This window comes from Amblyomma mixtum, chromosome 2 (assembly GCF_055824585.1).
Source record: "Amblyomma mixtum isolate Tamu chromosome 2, ASM5582458v1, whole genome shotgun sequence".
NCBI lineage: Eukaryota > Metazoa > Arthropoda > Arachnida > Ixodida > Ixodidae > Amblyomma > Amblyomma mixtum.
In genome coordinates, this window is record NC_143013.1 from 148,080,473 (window position 1) to 148,096,786 (window position 16,314).

The 16,314-nt window shown below is 45.2% G+C and overlaps 1 protein-coding gene across 1 annotated transcript in view; it reads right to left on the minus strand.

Annotated features, from left to right (window-relative positions):
• The window catches only part of LOC149361211 (neprilysin-1-like), a 57,416-nt gene extending 41,458 nt beyond the window's left edge, over positions 1–15,958 (minus strand). The window contains exons 1-8 of the mRNA XM_089569469.1: positions 15,910–15,958; positions 14,578–14,778; positions 13,146–13,306; positions 8,470–8,553; positions 7,279–7,440; positions 3,903–3,989; positions 1,458–1,660; positions 1,168–1,350 (exon numbers count right to left, since the gene is read on the minus strand). Of these exons, the coding sequence (XP_089425595.1) occupies positions 1,168–1,350; positions 1,458–1,660; positions 3,903–3,989; positions 7,279–7,440; positions 8,470–8,553; positions 13,146–13,306; positions 14,578–14,778; positions 15,910–15,941 (1,113 nt within the window). The 5' untranslated portion in view covers positions 15,942–15,958. The remainder of the gene's footprint in view (positions 1–1,167; positions 1,351–1,457; positions 1,661–3,902; positions 3,990–7,278; positions 7,441–8,469; positions 8,554–13,145; positions 13,307–14,577; positions 14,779–15,909) is intronic.
• Positions 15,959–16,314: the final 356 nt, after the last annotated feature.

The window sequence follows — 16,314 nt, forward strand, 5'->3', positions numbered from 1 at the left end:
CTTCTAAGGCGGCTTAAGCTTTGCTTGCTTGCTATGGACGCCCCGTTTTTTAAAACCCACAAGCAGAAACTGCATAACAAGCCGCCAATGTCGAAGCGCATCATCAGCACCGATAAAAAACCGCCGCGCAAGCAACCAAGCCTCAGGCAAAACGCCGTTAACGTCAAGGCTGCATTTCAAGAGGCAATAGAGCAAGAATAACGTAGGCGACATTAAAGATCCAGCCATGCTGGTCACTGAAACAGAAGCCAAGCACCTAAACCGAAAAAACCCTGCCGTTCAACCAGCAGAAACCGACACGAAACACAGACAGACGAATAGAAAGGCTACAGTATAAACAGCGCCTTCACTCTCCTTATTATACAAAATCCATTGGGCTTGGTTCCCTTGCCTGCGGAAGATTGTGATTCCCTGGTGATCTAACCACTCTGGCTTCTACGGATAAGCTGCCGCTAAACTCGTGTTATTTCGGATAGAGTAATCCTGCGAATTTTTTCTCTAAGTGTGCGCTGCGGGTTTACGCTAGCCAAGGACGTAACCGTCTCTGAATTCATATAGAACGCCTTTCGTTTTGTTGCTCAAGTTGCAAGCAATATTTATAGAGTACTATTTTAGTTAGCACTGCGAGTTTTTTTTTTTCCTATTTGCCCCCTCTTCTGCTAGGTATTCACACGTAACTATGTAAAACTAGAAGAGGATCACGTGCCTTTCTTGTTAACGTGTGGCTATTGGGTCCAAGATGTTTTAACAGCGACCCGCTGCCTGCATTAATCCTTGTTCCCTTTACTGCCTCTTATTAGTTCTTGCCACCCGAGCACATTCTTTAAATGAGCCCCTGCATAGGGGGCCTGCCAAAAAGCTTACAGCAAGGAAAAAACTAGTAAACCTAAACAACTGCACCCTAGCCTTCTCTCCTAGAATTTAAAGGTTTCCACGGCATCCTGCGCACAATTATGTAAAAGAAAATCCCCAATAACTGATACCAGGATAACATTTAAACAATTTCAGCGGTTCCTCTGGTCAGTTTGGCATAAAGTCAGAAGAAGCTGCCTGCGGACAATACGCTTCGTAATTACCAGAACCTCACAACTCATTTGCTCTTAAGCTTAAAGTAACCGCTCTTTGCGCCAACTTTCATTCACAACTTCAGTCAAGCACGTCACTTACCGCGGCTAGGCGCCCCTCAAAGGCGACGATCTCGTTTACCAGGTCAGCAGCGGCCACCGTCGCGCCGAGTATGAGCGCTGACCGGTACATGTACACCTTGTAGCGGTGCAGGATGCGGAAGTAAGGGCTCTTGTGGCGTCCCCGAAGTACACTACGCTCCACGCCGAACTCTGGTAGGCCAATCTGCAGTGCAAAAGGGTTGGGGGTTAAAACGAGACGTCAATGGTCTGGCCGCCACAGTGGGCCTAGGTCGAGATGTGCACAAAGCCCCTCAGTAAAGCCGCACTCACGTAAATGATGTGTTTCTGGTTGTCCGCTTGGTCAACTCCAACGCGCACCGAGACGATGGCGTTGAGGCCCACCTCTCGAATGAAGTTGCCGAGCGTTATCATAACATCTTCTGTCACGCGCCCCTGGAGCATTGGCCATCGTGGAATGCCGTGACTCGTCAGTACATCCAGCAGAGGCTTCACGCCCTTGGTATTGCGCATCTCTGCGTTACACAGAGCACAAAGTGCGAACGGCAATAGTTCGCAGCACCGTGAAAAATACGATTGCTTTCGGTTTGCTTTATTGGCGTTTAACGTCTCAAAGCGACTAATGCTATGAGGGATTCCGTAGTGAAGAGCTCCGGAAATTTCGACCACCTGGGGTTCTTTAACGCGCACTGACATCGCACAGTACACGGGCCTCTAGAATTTCGCCTCCATTGATATTCGACCGCCACCGCCGCGATCGAACGCGCGTCTTTCTGGTCAGCAACCGAGCGCCATAACCACTTAGCTACCGCAGCGTTTTCGACTGCTTTCATTCAACCATATTTTGTTTGCCTTTTCTCTGCTGTACTGCCAAGTTGTAAAGAAAAACAGGACCCCTGTCAATGTTGCGAGCTTTTAGTCCTCTCTTACTCTATTTCCACAAAAAATGAAAGATTGATTGATTGATTGATTGATTGATTGATTGATTGATTGATTGATTGATTGATTGATTGATTGATTGATTGATTGATTGATTGATTGATTGATTGATTGATTGATTGATTGATTGATTGATTGATTGATTGATTGATTGATTGATTGATTGATTGATTGATTGATTGATTGAGTCGTTCGCTACCAATTCCTCCTATCAGTAGGCTTTTCTAATTAAGCCATCCGCAAAATACCTTCGAAATATGATTTTTTGTGCTGCTCCTATTTCTCATCAACTTCGAGCAAGCTTCATTACCACCTTGAAAGTTTGTAACATGGCAGTGTCGTTTGCCTCGTATCATACAGGTTAAAAAAAAGGAAGAATAAGTTTCGCCATAGCATTATAGGAGCTAAAAAGGCAGTCCGCATTTGCCGCCATATCGGAATCGTTCTTTAATACAGACACTTTAATACAGAAGTGTGCTTTCAGTCTCGTTCGTATGTCAAATGCATTTTTTAAGCATTGGACAGTGAAGTAGAGAAATATATTTCTGTCGCTAAGGGGTTTTCATAGGCTTCTCCGAGTACAGAGTGCCTACAAGTGCCTGTATGAAATGTTCGCAGAGGAGAACTGTAGAAATTTTTACAGAACAGTTACTAAAATGAACCTCAATACCTGAGGACATGCCCCTGAAACCAACAGTCCAATCAACTGACATCAGGTTCTATTGTGATTCTCTGCGCGCTTTATGCGTCTCCTCCACTGTTTATTATCGTGAAAAAATTAAGGCGGACGTAACGTGCCAAAGTGGCTCAGACTATGAAGGACACCGTAGTGAAGGACTCCGGAAAACATTACCACCTGGGGTTCTTTAACGTGCACTGACACAGCACAGTACACGGGCCTCTAGAATTTCCCCTCCATCGAAATTCGACCGCCGCGACTGGGTTCGAACCCGCGTCCTTCGGCTCACCAGCCGAACGCCTAACCACTGAGCCACTGCGGAACTTAAGTTAGCTTAATGAACAAAATTCTGCTTGATACTGACATACTGTATATAGACACCATTTTCTTACAGCTACCACTGCCGGATTAAAGCCGCTCTTTGACAATTGCCCATCTGTTTATTCATCTAGCGTAGCTCATGACCACTCTTAAATTCAGCACAGAGGTTTCACCGGTGCGGAAAGTCTTCAATGGTGAAATGACACGTAAGAAATTCCGGTTGCTCAGCCCAGTGCACCAACAGCATTTTTCAGTGAAAACTGCAGTAGTCAGGATAACTGTATCTTCGAAAGGAATATTTTCTGCGAAACCGCAACGGTTTCAGAAGTTCTTGTACAACACAAAGAAAAGTCAACCTGCCTTCAAACAGCCTTCCTCAAATGCTGTGCACACTGGCCATTTCGCTCCTTAGGAAAACGCCAGCGAACTTACTTGTCCTGACTAAAAGAACGCTTCAGCGTATCTCGCATTCTTATTGATGAATATCGCAGAAGTGCATTTCATTTCTTTTGGACATACGAGATAGGTATTATAATTGCTCAGAAGATGTTAATGACTTGAAATCGTAATTTTGTTTAGTTTATAACCTACACGCAGTGGTGTTTGTCCTCTTCATCTACCCTGTTCAGACTGCAGGCGGCGCTAAAAAGCGCCCAAGGTTTTTGCACAAAGCATTCGACTGCCTCCGCCTACAGCTGGAGCCTCTTTCTATCACTCTCATATTATCAAAGCCATACCAGCTTACCCCACGCTTATTTTACACCATGGTGCATCGCACGCGTACGTTGTTCTCCGGAAACATTATGCGATAGACTTACCTATGTTTATGCAGCCCAAGTAAAACGCTGCAGCTTTCTGCAAGGCAGTCTGGCCCCTGTAGGACACGATGGTGTGGTTCAATTTGTCTGGAAAAAGAAAAAACATAATTCGATGCCCACGGCTCTAATACCATGATCGCCCAGCACCCTTCATCTGCTCTCTGGTACTGATGCACTTGCGAAAAAGCTCCAGGCACATCAACTGGTACACGACATATATAGGTACGTATATGACAGAAGCCAACAGCCACAGAAACCAAGCGACGCAGGAAATTTTAATTTATTTATTTAGTGGTGCTGATCAATATAGAATATTACTGAATTTGTTATCGCTTAAACATAGTTGATTAGAAAAGCAGAAGAAAAATCAACCACATGCCTCCGGTGGGAACCGAACCCACGACCTCCGAATTACGCGTCCGGTGCTCTACCAACAGTTGGTAGAGCACCGGACGCGTAATTCGGAGGTCGTGGGTTCGGTTCCCACCGGAGGCATGTGGTTGATTTTTCTTCTGCTTTTCTAATCAATTACCTTTAAGCGATAACATATTCAGTAATATTCTAAATTGATCAACACCACTAAATAAATAAATTAAAATCTCCTGTGTCCCTTGGTTTCTGTGGCTGCTTCTCTCATACTTATAATAACGAGCCCCTCATTCTCCTTTCCTTGTTTGCTGTATATATATATATATATATATATATATATATATATATATATTCATTCCAAAGTCTCGACATTTAATACAGCCATTGCTAAGCTCCCCAGCCACTGCCTTCAGCTAACGACGGAATATTTTCGCGTTGTTTCCTTAAAAGACCATGGACACCAATTTTTTGCTCTTGTTTGAAACGATGTGTGCCACATTACCATACATGGATCACCACGTGACATCCTCCTATGACGCTCAGTAATTTGTGACTGAATTCTTTATTTATGCTGTTTTGGTTCTGTGTGTAGAAAGCAAAAGATGGCTGTGACGTCTAAGGACGCTTTAGGTGATGCAAGACCGAACAAAAACTTACATAATCGCTAATACGCTGTTTTAATTCACTACAATGCATAAATCAACCTGTTTCACTAGCTGGAATCTACAAATCAACGTATCCGGGGTTGTATTGCAGTTCTTTTTATGCCTTCGGTGACCTAAGCACTTTTCACACATCACAGCCATCGTTCGGTCGATGAAAACGAAACAGCAACAGCATAACCGAAGAAGTTCAGTTTTAACATGCTTAGTGGTTCCGAGTAAACACCACGTCACGGTCTATGTGTTCTAATTTCATACGAGTCATTACCCAGGAGAAGCATGCCATTAAAATAAGGTGTCTCTAGTCCTTTAATATAATGGTTGGCCGAAACATCTTCCGCCAGAAGTGCGCTTCAGAAGTTTAGGTTCAGAGAAGAATAAGCGGAATGAGAGGCAAACGGGATGAGAGGCGTGCATTTTCAGTGAATATTAGTCATGACTGAAACAGCTTAGGAATTCTTAGCGCAGAAAAAGAATTTCACCCGTGAAACCCTTGGTAGCAGCATGGCCGCATTCACTGCTTTAAGAAATTATGTTCTCCTTTATACCGCCAGCATAAATCCAGCGCATGTATTTCTCACACCCGTGTTTTGTTGTTGTATAATAAAGCATTCTAATGAGAGTCCTGGTATTGCTATATACCGGGTCTTTCAGCAAACACTTTCAAAAATTTACAGAAATAGGCTTTTTAGGGTAAAATTATGGCTGTTGCGGCATGGTATTGCCAGGTTTTGAGGACACTAGGAAATCGGTGAATCATCTTAACTAGTAAGCTGGCTAAATAATTTCTAATAATTAACTTTTTAACTATTAGAGTTAGGCGCCTGGTTGCAATCCGGTCATTAGTAATAGGCTTATCAGTTTTTAGAATTTCAAAAATGCGATTGCACTTGGCGCTGTGGCTCGACAAAATTTGTCTTTTTCGACTAGTTACGTGCACTGGAGGGGTTGCTTTTCCTGCATGCTTTATAAAGCGCGTGTATTTTAGCACGATGAAGCCAAACTTTGTCGAGTCACAGCGGCGAAGGTAATTGCGTTTTCGAAATTCTAAAATGTGATACGGCTATTACTAACGATCGGCTAAAAATCTCTTTTACAATTACGCGCCTAACTCTAATAGGTAAAAAGTTAATAATTAAAAATTAGTTAACCAGCTTACCACCTAAAACGATACCGGTTTTCTGGTGTTCGTCAACCCCGCTAATACTATGCCGCAAAAGCCATATTCTTGAACCAAAACGGCTATTTCTAAAAATTTTTGAAGATGTTTGTTGAAACACCCGGAATATGAAGCAGCAATCAGCTGTTGTTCCAGACAACCATTTACCTGTCTTTGCACGAACACTAGAAGCTTTTTTTTTATTATTGAAATGGTTCATTCACGTTTATGTTTAACAGCATCAATAATGCACTAGGAATTTGGTAATACGAATCAAGTACATTTGTACAGGAAGCACTGCAGTGAACGAAACATCGTAACAAAGCTACAGGCCGCGGAAGTGTCCTCCTCAACAGTCCAGCATTAGCCATTCCAAGTGCCGCAGGAAATGCTTTTACTTTTGAATTTTTTAGCAAGCGTTATCAACTCTGTTCTGATTGTAAGTGTTCGACGGGTGTAAAAATGTAATTCTTCTGCTTTCTTTTAGCGGCACATCTAACACATGCACCAACAAACCAAATCATTGTGTGAAATTAACAGTAGAAAATTACTTGCACAACTCGTTGCGTTAATTCTCTTCGTAATTGGGTGGTGTTAATGGAAACACACCTTATAATACGTCCTCGAGCAGCGATGCATAGTCTTGGTGTTAAATCGGTAAATTGGTTAAATTGGTTTTTGACGAAAGGAAATGGCGCAGTATCTGTCTCACATATCTCGGCGGACACCTGAACCGCGCCGTAAGGGAAGGGAGGAAGGTGGGAGTGAAAGAAGATGGAGAGAAAGAGGTGCCGTAGTGGAGTTCTCCGGAATAATTTCGACCACCTGGGGATCTTTAACGTGCACTGACATCGCACAACACACGGGCGCCTTTTGCGTTCCGCCTCCATCGAAACGAGGCCGCCGCAGTCGGGTGCGAACCCGGGTACTCCAGCTCGGTAGACGAGCGCCTTACCACTGAGCCACCGCGGCGGGTGTTACCACGGCTGTTTTCCGAGTCGGGTTACTTAATGGCGAACAAGTTTCGAAAGTTTTTCTTTGGCCACCAGACATGGTCGCGCTTTTCGCGCCACTGTGTTGCCTAGAGGCCCGAATGATCCACATTGTGCGTACCGCTCCAACTCTCGCTAGACCACCGCACTGACACGGCCAGCAGTATGCGTGGCTCATGGCCCGCCGCGTTTACCCATGACGTCCTCGGTGAGGCTGGCTTGCGCCTCGGAGAAGATGTTCACGGCGAAGGAGTCCAGCGGCACGTGCGTCCGTAGGAGCCAGCCACCACACACGTGTTCGTAAAAGTCTTCGCACGGGTCCACCATGGGCAGCACCGTGTCCGAGAATCGAGACACTGCGCACAGAACCTAGTTTCATAGAGTGCTACGAAGGAATTTTCGAGCAATGGCACTCTAAGCTTTTCCGCGGTGCAGCGCGATAGCTTCTACGGCTCACAAGATGACCACATAGAAAACGTAGCGTGCCACTGGGGCAGGGACTTGTGGACCTTAGAGTTAAATTTTTATTCCTTACACTCTGCAGAAATTTTAAACCTCAAAAGAAAGGAACATTGCAGCAGGCTGAGCTTTGGAAACACACACATGTTTTCGTGCATTGCTACGGTATCTTTCTGATAGAAGCCCCATAGTTGCGCCACTAATAAACGTGAGTCATTTCTCGTGTAGCACGCTACAACCAGTAATACGCTACGTACCGAAACAGAAATCAGTTCAGCCATCGTTCTCAATTAGATCCCTGTCTACGTATTCCGTGAATACCTTCTGGCACTACGATTCCCAACAGGTTGTTTCCGCACTCGAAACGGAGACACCTGCGTTAAAGGCACTACAGCTAATTAAGTCATTTAGCCTTTTGGTATTCCATAGCCATTGCTTGGTGTGAAAACAATTATCATCCTTCTAATGGAGCTGCCTGTCCCCTAATGACTGCCAGAACAGCATCGTATTACTGACTTCAAACCTTAACCCAGTTTTCTAAATAAATCCACAAAGTTGTACGAGTTTCCTCTGCTTCAATCTCGGCACAATGACGTTTTAAGACTACCCCTGACAATGACCATTCGCAGCTTTCCTAAATCGGCTTGCCGCATTTATGCCTTTCACCCATTCCCCCCTTGTGCTCCCTGTTACGCCACCTCTGAATGTGTAGGGCATAAAGGGATAAGTGGGGGCTGCAGGTGAGGATGCGCCTGCTGTAGCTTGTGTAAAGTGCGCGTCAATCGGATATTTTCTGGTTAATGACAAGCTCTATACAACAAAAAGAATTTTACCTCAATAATCTAAAGGAGCATGTTTCTGCAACACGCTTTTGGCATCGCACACTGTATTCATCACTTTGCCATGAAACATTCCGCTGTGCTCACCGAAGTCCTTGCAGCCATCTGAGATACAGTTTGTTGTCTCGTTGATCATATAAATGTTTGGGAACGACGGCGGATTCCTGCAACCTGCAAAAACGAGAATGAGCTCACATATTCAGGAAAAAGATCTCCAATAGGTAACAGAAAAGCATAAGACATCGTTTCTTGGATATCTCAAGTGAGCACAAAAATTTATCGCTAACTGAGGACATGCAAAATTAGACCAATATTCCCGCGACTGTATTGAATATTGTCAATTTAAGAGAACTGCCAAGTGGTTTACTATCTACATCAAATAAAAAAATACTCCTAACGCCGCAAATTTCTGTACAACTTATTTGACTATTTCACATTTGACAAGCGGGTACACTGAATGTGTTATATAAAGCTACAGTTGGGATTATGGTATAGCAGATGGTTTAAACTACGCCATCAGTTCGAGGCTTAAATAAACTTGCATGCACACACACGTGCAAGCAATGGCGATGGATTGCGACTTACATTGAAAGCAGGAATGGCAAAGGCGGCTGTCCGAATGAGCCAAGGCAATGGAATTCTCGGAAAGCACCGAAAAACTTAAACCTTCCACTCCTAAACCCGAGCTGTGCTCATCATGAGACGTTGTACCTATGTCTCAATGACGAGTCGCATTCGTCGAGCATGATGCTAGTTTGCTTTTACGGCTGAAGACGACGTATGACCGTAATTCAGTTTTGGTTTGTGTCTTTAACCCTACAAGGTACGAGAATTCGCAGAAAAAAGTACTGCTTTCGCCTTTGAAGCACCAATTGCTAAGAAAAGGTGATTCAAAACTTTACGCATTTTTTAATGGCGCCGGTGGAACGCATATTCCTCGGAAGTGGCCAGTTTCATGACACAGTACAAATAACGACGATTGTGAAAAATTCCGGGGAACACATAAGCTCCGCCTGAAGGCTATGATGTGATAGCGTTAAAGGGACATTGAGGGCAATGCTATCAATTTTTTTTTGTTAGTAAAATCTTATATTTCGGCATTTGTTGCCGCTTCTCCGGCACCGAAAGGTGCATTTATTGCTTACAGACTTGGATTAGAAGTTGAAAAACTTTTTCCCGCCGCTACGATTCAATCTCGGGACTCTGATGACGAAATACGAGAACAGTGACGAAAAGCGGCAGAAACGGAAACGCGTAGTTTTCATTCTTGCTGCTGCTAGCGAGCGCTGCGCTCCCGCCTAGCAGCAGCAAGAATTAAAACTACTCCCAGCCGGACGTTCAAGGCCTTTATCAACCATCGTCGCTTCGTTTACGTTTGCACCAAGGTGACAATTTATCCAATTCCCGATTACGACAACGAATTTCTCGCAAACTACTGCGGCCAGCATTCAGCGACCTCAACCCCACATAAAGTGCGATGCTTTTGAAGGCAGAGGCGGCGGGTTTGCCTAGAAAGTCCTAGCACCGAGGAGTGGGCAGCGTCGCTGTCAGCGCCGAGCCACCGTCACGACTGATGTGGAGTGACTGGTACGTGCGGGCATATTTAAATTCTGCTATAATAGTCCTCGTAGGGCTGGTTATGCAGTAGTGATGCAAAACTATCGATAGTACTATCGATACTATCGATAGTTAAGTCACTATCGAACTATCGATGATAAAAAAGACTATCGATAGTACTATCGATAGTACTATCGATAGTTCAATTGATAGTGCTATTGATAGCAGTATCGATACTACTTGTTATATATAGTACTATCGATTCTATAGAATCAACTACGCGTACTCACTGCATCCTAAACTTGGTTTCCCGAGTGTGTAGTATCGAAGTGATGGTATGAGTAACTGACAGGACTCGCCCGTTTTCGCGGCCTACGCTTCACCGAGCTCTGCAGACGTTCCCTACGTAAAGTTGCTGGATAAAATGTCAGCGTGCGAATGTTCTAGTTGCGAAGCATGTGTACGAAAACCATTTCTGCAGCGGTTACGTCAGCAAGCCAGCACAAGGGCTGTTTGTTCTTTCATCCGATGCAGTTACAGGTATTTTTCCGAACTGTCTCAGTGCTCTCTCTTTCATCGGATGCAGTTCCAGGTATTTTTCTGAACTGTCCCAGTGCAAGTTCAAGAACCACAGCTGGTCGAAATTTACCCCGAGACCTCCTCCACGGAATCCCTCATAGCTTCAGTCTCTTTGGGACATTAAGCCACATGAAACCGTCGAACCAATCAGGTATCGCAAATGTTTTGGTTATATCGCTGGCCAACAAATGCGTAATATCAATATTGTTCCTACCAATAGTCTTACCGTCCACAGCTACACTATCGATAGTCTTGCTATCGATAACGTGTGGGATATACAAATATCCTTCACCGCCCCCGCGCCGAGTCACGCGACTTGAGTGCAGCCGATTGCCCAAGGGGGTGGCAATGTCATAGGGTTTAATAAGGAGCAGCGCGCGGCGGGATTCTCTCTCTTGCCGCGGTGCTACTGCCGCACTGCCCCGCCGACCCGCTTCCTGCCCGCGCCTCCTGGACGACCAAACGACGGTCAACGACGACTTGGTAAGCTGCTGAACCTATTTTATCGGATAGAAAATTCTTCCGCAGTGTGCTTTGCCTTGCGCTAGGTTAATGAACTGTTTCCTAGCGTACTCTGTCGTTGCCTATTTCGTCCGAACCTGCCGTGGCTACGACTTTGCGTCACGGGTTGGGGACACGAGCCGCGTACGAGAACGCCCGCTCATAGCCGGCACGGAAGCTCGCCTTCCCGCCCGGCTGGACGCGGAGTGACCCCATAAGCAGTACTATCGCTAGTAGTACTATCGATAGTAGACTATCGATAATACTATCGATAGTCTATAGATAGTAGCACTATCGATAGTTTTTTTTTTAGACTATCGATAGTTTCAAAAAACAATCGATACTATCGATAGTCAATTTTCCGATAGTTTTGCATCACTATTATGCAGCCCAGCGTCCTGATACGTTGGCGATGGGAACACGCTGAGCGGTGCGTTTGCTAGCATGGAGGCGCGTTGAATATTGGCTATACACAGCCCTTTTTTCTCGTCGCAGTTGCGTGCCGTTGCACGAACTTAATCCCAGGAACGCTTAGAGAGGCACTTGGACGCCCTCTGCTGATTCGCCCTTGTAAATCGAGGCGCACAACGAAACCAGGCGGGCACGCGGAACGGATAGCCGCGAAACACCCCAAAACATACCAGAATTCAGCTGGGCGCCTGTTGCACCACCAACTGCAGGTATTCTTTGACTTCCAACATTCCGGTTGTCTTTTTTCCGTCCTCCTCGTGTGATAAAGTGCACCAGTGGTCACAAAACAAAGCTTGTATACTTCAATGTCGATCAAACACGTAACCTTCAAGCACTTTTCTCAGCCTCAGAGATGTGTGGTCTCTTTTCCCTTATATCAAGATCACGCTTCTGCTTGCGAGATGGGCCTGTAGAGGCAATATCTGTATTTAAGTTCTTACTCTTTTCTACCTTAATAGAGCTTTGTTTTCAGAAAGAGTGCTCTTTGCATGGTTTGGAGTTAGTAATCCATCGATACAAGGTATCTTCAATTTTTCCTCCATGACTCTTTAATGGGTCCCGTCAGAGGCCTGGAGTCTTCTTTGCATACCACTTCGCAGACGCGTACACTGTTCTTTATGTTATTTTGTTTAGTTCTTATTACTATCCATTATTTTTTTAATTTGCTTTAAGACACACAACGCCTCCTTTAACCAAACCGATCGAACGTTCCAAAGTGGACGAGGGGCAGCGCGCCCGGCCCATGATCCAGGTTTCAGCGGTTAAAGTCCCGGCTCGACGACTTTTGTTTTCACTGCAATTGTTTTTCGTTCTTTGGAGGCACTACTAATGGTGTTTGAATGACGTCACGACCCTGCAGAGCAATAGAAACTGTGTAGCGACATCATCATCATTGTAATGTGCGATCGTTGTGGGATGTTTAAATTGCCCACGCGAGGTGATGTGGTTGTGCGGTCACGAACTCCTCGACCAATGCGGAATTATGGTCCCACAGACACTAGGTTCCGCATCGAGCGGGAAGTGTAATGCTATCGCGTTAATATCGGGTATGTCTCTGACAGTGAGTTTGACATGACTGTTGAATCCACGACGGACTCGAACGAGACCGACGACGACGAACTATAGGCAGCGCTCGTGCGCCGCAATGCGAGGACACTGAAAGCACACCGCCGCACCACCACGGTTTCCTGACATATTATTAGCGTGCGGCTGTTAAATCAGATACTGCGCGTTTCAGACCCTGAGCTCACAACTGCTCCATGGATTGGAGGTAATTTTCCCTAAAAATGTGGACTGCTTTTAAAAAGTTTCTTAGTAGTACTCAGGAGGCAATCAAGCAATACATTTTCAGAATCAGGACGACATGCAAAAACATGAGGAAATAAAAAGCCTAGAAAATTTTGTAACATTTGCTAAAAAACTTCGAGGTTAAAGGGTTAATGTAAGCGTTTTGCGTAAACCAGCTTTGTGATGAGGAAACGTTGTTGCAGCCGTGGCATCACCACCTGAAGTTCATTGAGAAAAACTCTAAGTAGCCCGAAAAAGCCAGAAGAGGCCTGCAAGTGTGCATTCGTAGGCGACTAATGCTGCCTGCTTGACCGGCCGGCAGACCGCCCGCTCGGGAACTCTGCAGCAATGACCATGTGAGGGCCTACCGAATACGTTCAGGGAGCAGAGTACGAAGGTGAATATCACGAAGCCGATGAGCCCGAGAAGGACGAGCTGCACACAGCGGACTTGCCACTGGAGGTTGGTAACGCGGGAGTCCGTCTGGTACGGCGAGTACTGCGGACCCTGGCCGTCACCCGCCCCGGACCTGCAGGAACGAGCAGGGTTTAAGTGCGACGCTCTGACCCCCGTGCCATTGAGTCGTTAGTCTCCCCCTGATGCACTCAAGCAAGAAGGCACCGCTCTAGGGAAATACGTCGAGCGCTACTTCAATAGCGGTGCTGGTGTTTGTACCAATCCTTCAAATTTTGATGGAAAAAAGAGAGATTTCTATGCACATAGTCAATTTAACGAACCTCAACGAAGCTAAGCTTTCTATTAGCTTGGTCCCCTCTTATCCCCTCTGTCTTTACGTGATAGATCTCAATGAATTCAAAACTGGCCATCAAATCGAAACCATTACAATTTTTCATTGTATGTGTTCGGGAGGAATCATGTATATATATTCGCGAAGCTTCAGCAGCGCTTTCAGGTCGGAAGGCTTCAAGATGAGCGGTTTGAGCGTTTGTAAAACGATCCCAGTGTAGACAGTTCAACAAGAGATAAAATGTTGCAGTTTAGGCAGGTGGGCGCCCCGGTAGAAAAAAACTGCTGTTTTTAGGTGCCGGTTAAAATGACTGGTGACTTTGGATCCATACACGAGACATCCCTCATTTGACGGTCACATCTGTAAGCTTTAAACGTAGGAATTGAATATCGAAATCTGGCCCCAGATAAGCGTTTCGTAAAAACTGTGGCTTTCGGCTCCGTCACAACGATTAAGCAAACTAAATTATTCATCATTGAAGAACATTTCAATGTTAGGCTTGAGCGGACTGCTGGCTAGGAGCGATAGCAAGCGCCACACAAAGAACGCTGAAAGAGACAAGAGCGCCACACAGAACCGATACGTCAAAAGTAGTTTGTGAGAGTAAGCTGTCGCCAGAGTGTGCAGAAACTAGCGCAATGTGTTCTGCCTAGGATACTTCAGACTTTTATTTCCTGTTGCATCCAAAAAAACTTTTATTTTTTTATTTATTTATTTATTTATTTATTTATTTATTTATTTAAACTTTTATTTTCTGTTGCCCTAACGTGTTCATAAAATAGCAGATTACAAAGTACTTCTATTTAATTCTCACGTCACGTGGTTCTCATTTCAACTGTCTGAATATTGCGTGCAAATATGCATTGAAAAAAAAACGTGGATATATTGCGTCGGCTTGAGTGGCACCCTTTCTGATTTATACCAACTCACCTCCCTTTCGGAGGACAGTGGTTGTTGTATAAATGCTGGCTGTGCGCAGTTAGGCCATCAATAGTTAACGAAGTTCCACTCCAGAAGTAAACGCAGCGTCACGCGAGATAGATGCAGCTTACGCAGCTCCTTCCGGTGCCATGGCCTGGTTCTCCTCCATTCCTTCCCGCACGACTTCGGCTTCACCTGCGGGGGCCATAAACGGCGGCTCCTCTACGTCGGCCTCCGACTCAGGAACAATCCGCGGTCCGGGCCCCTTCCCGGAGCCTGAAGACTCCTGAGCTCCAGACCCGGCCCCGGAAGCTGCGCCACTTGAGCTGCCGCTGCGTCAGAAAACAGTGCAATTAAGTGGAAGTAACTTATACAATCATGCTATTTTAAATTCAGTGTTGTTTTTTTTCTTTTATTAACGCAAATACGTTTCAGCAAGGCTGTGAAAGAAATAAGGCACAGGAACTCCTGAAAATAAATTTTCCTCGATATGCCGGATACTGATCGCAGCAGTTAAGTTCATCAAAAGACCTCATAATTTCTTATCTTGTGAATCTTGCATTGCGCGTTACTTGCAGTGCGTCATGATTGAAGGTAACTTGTATTTTTTTTTTCATTTGTCTTCTCCGATTATTTTCAGCTGTCAACGCTCAGTCAGAGAGCGCAGAACTACTTAACAACGAGCCTCTGCTCACAAAGTGCCACTGACTATTTGGATCTTGAATGCCGGTTGTTTCCCGTATTCTGTAGTTTCTTGCTACTTCCGGAAGCTAACTTCGAGAACACAGCCATACGTGAAGTGAGCGGTACAAAAAGGGCATGTTCGTTATTTCGTTTTTTATCTAATTTGTGCTCGCAACCTTCGTGCGACACTTTTCTTCCCCTTAAATATTTTTGCTTGCCCATTGCCCAAGATCTGTTTTATCTTTTTTAAATGCCTGCCTTGTTCATTGAAGTCAGCTCATGGCATCATCATTCTTCCACACATAACGCAAAACGAAATATCTGTCGTACGGAAGTTTTGAGATTGCTACATTCTGCACGAATCCAGCCCGCTGTTTACTTTGTTTACATTACCGCACACTGGGCAAGACGCCCAAGACTGGCATCCTCACTCTTGACGGAAAGATTTTTCTTTTTTGCACTTAATCTTCGCAGCCTTAAGAACGCGAGCATGATTATTGACCTGGAGTAATTTTCTATTTATCCACGGAGACCATTCTGCGCCCGGCGTTTTCCGGTCGATATCCCGCTTCGATGCCCGAAAGTTTATACAGTTACGTATACGCAAGCGTAACATAGGCATGGTGGCTCCAAATATTATCGCCTGCGGTAAGAGTCTACATTTTTCACTCAAATCTTTTGAATAACCTAACGTGCGCGTCGGATACCTCCTTAATTCCGAGACATCGCGAAGTTAACCCTTTATCGAGGCTGATTTCTCGCTGCGTAACCGCGCGTACCTTTGCTTGGAAGAGCCCGACTTTTCCTTCATTCCGGGAGGCGGCGGTGCGCCCCTGCATCGAAAAATAAGCCCCAGATGTTATAGCCATCCTCTTCGCCGTCGTCACTGTGAAGATTTTAGGGAAGTGACCACGACTGCGATGAAAAAGGCACGATATGCGAGTCCATAATTTAGCGCGCGGGCTTTCCATGTGGCTTCAGCAGGCTGGCCCCCAGCGCTTTTCCTCCAATCGCCAACTGCTTTATGCAACGTGACACACTAAACAGAAAAGAGTGAAACGCGATTGAGCTCCGCTCTAGTGAACTGCCTTTTATAAAAGGTAGTAAGCACAAATACAATTATATTAGAGTGAAAAGGGAGTAAGCTCACCTATAGCGCGCTCCCCTTTATAAAAGACAGTGAG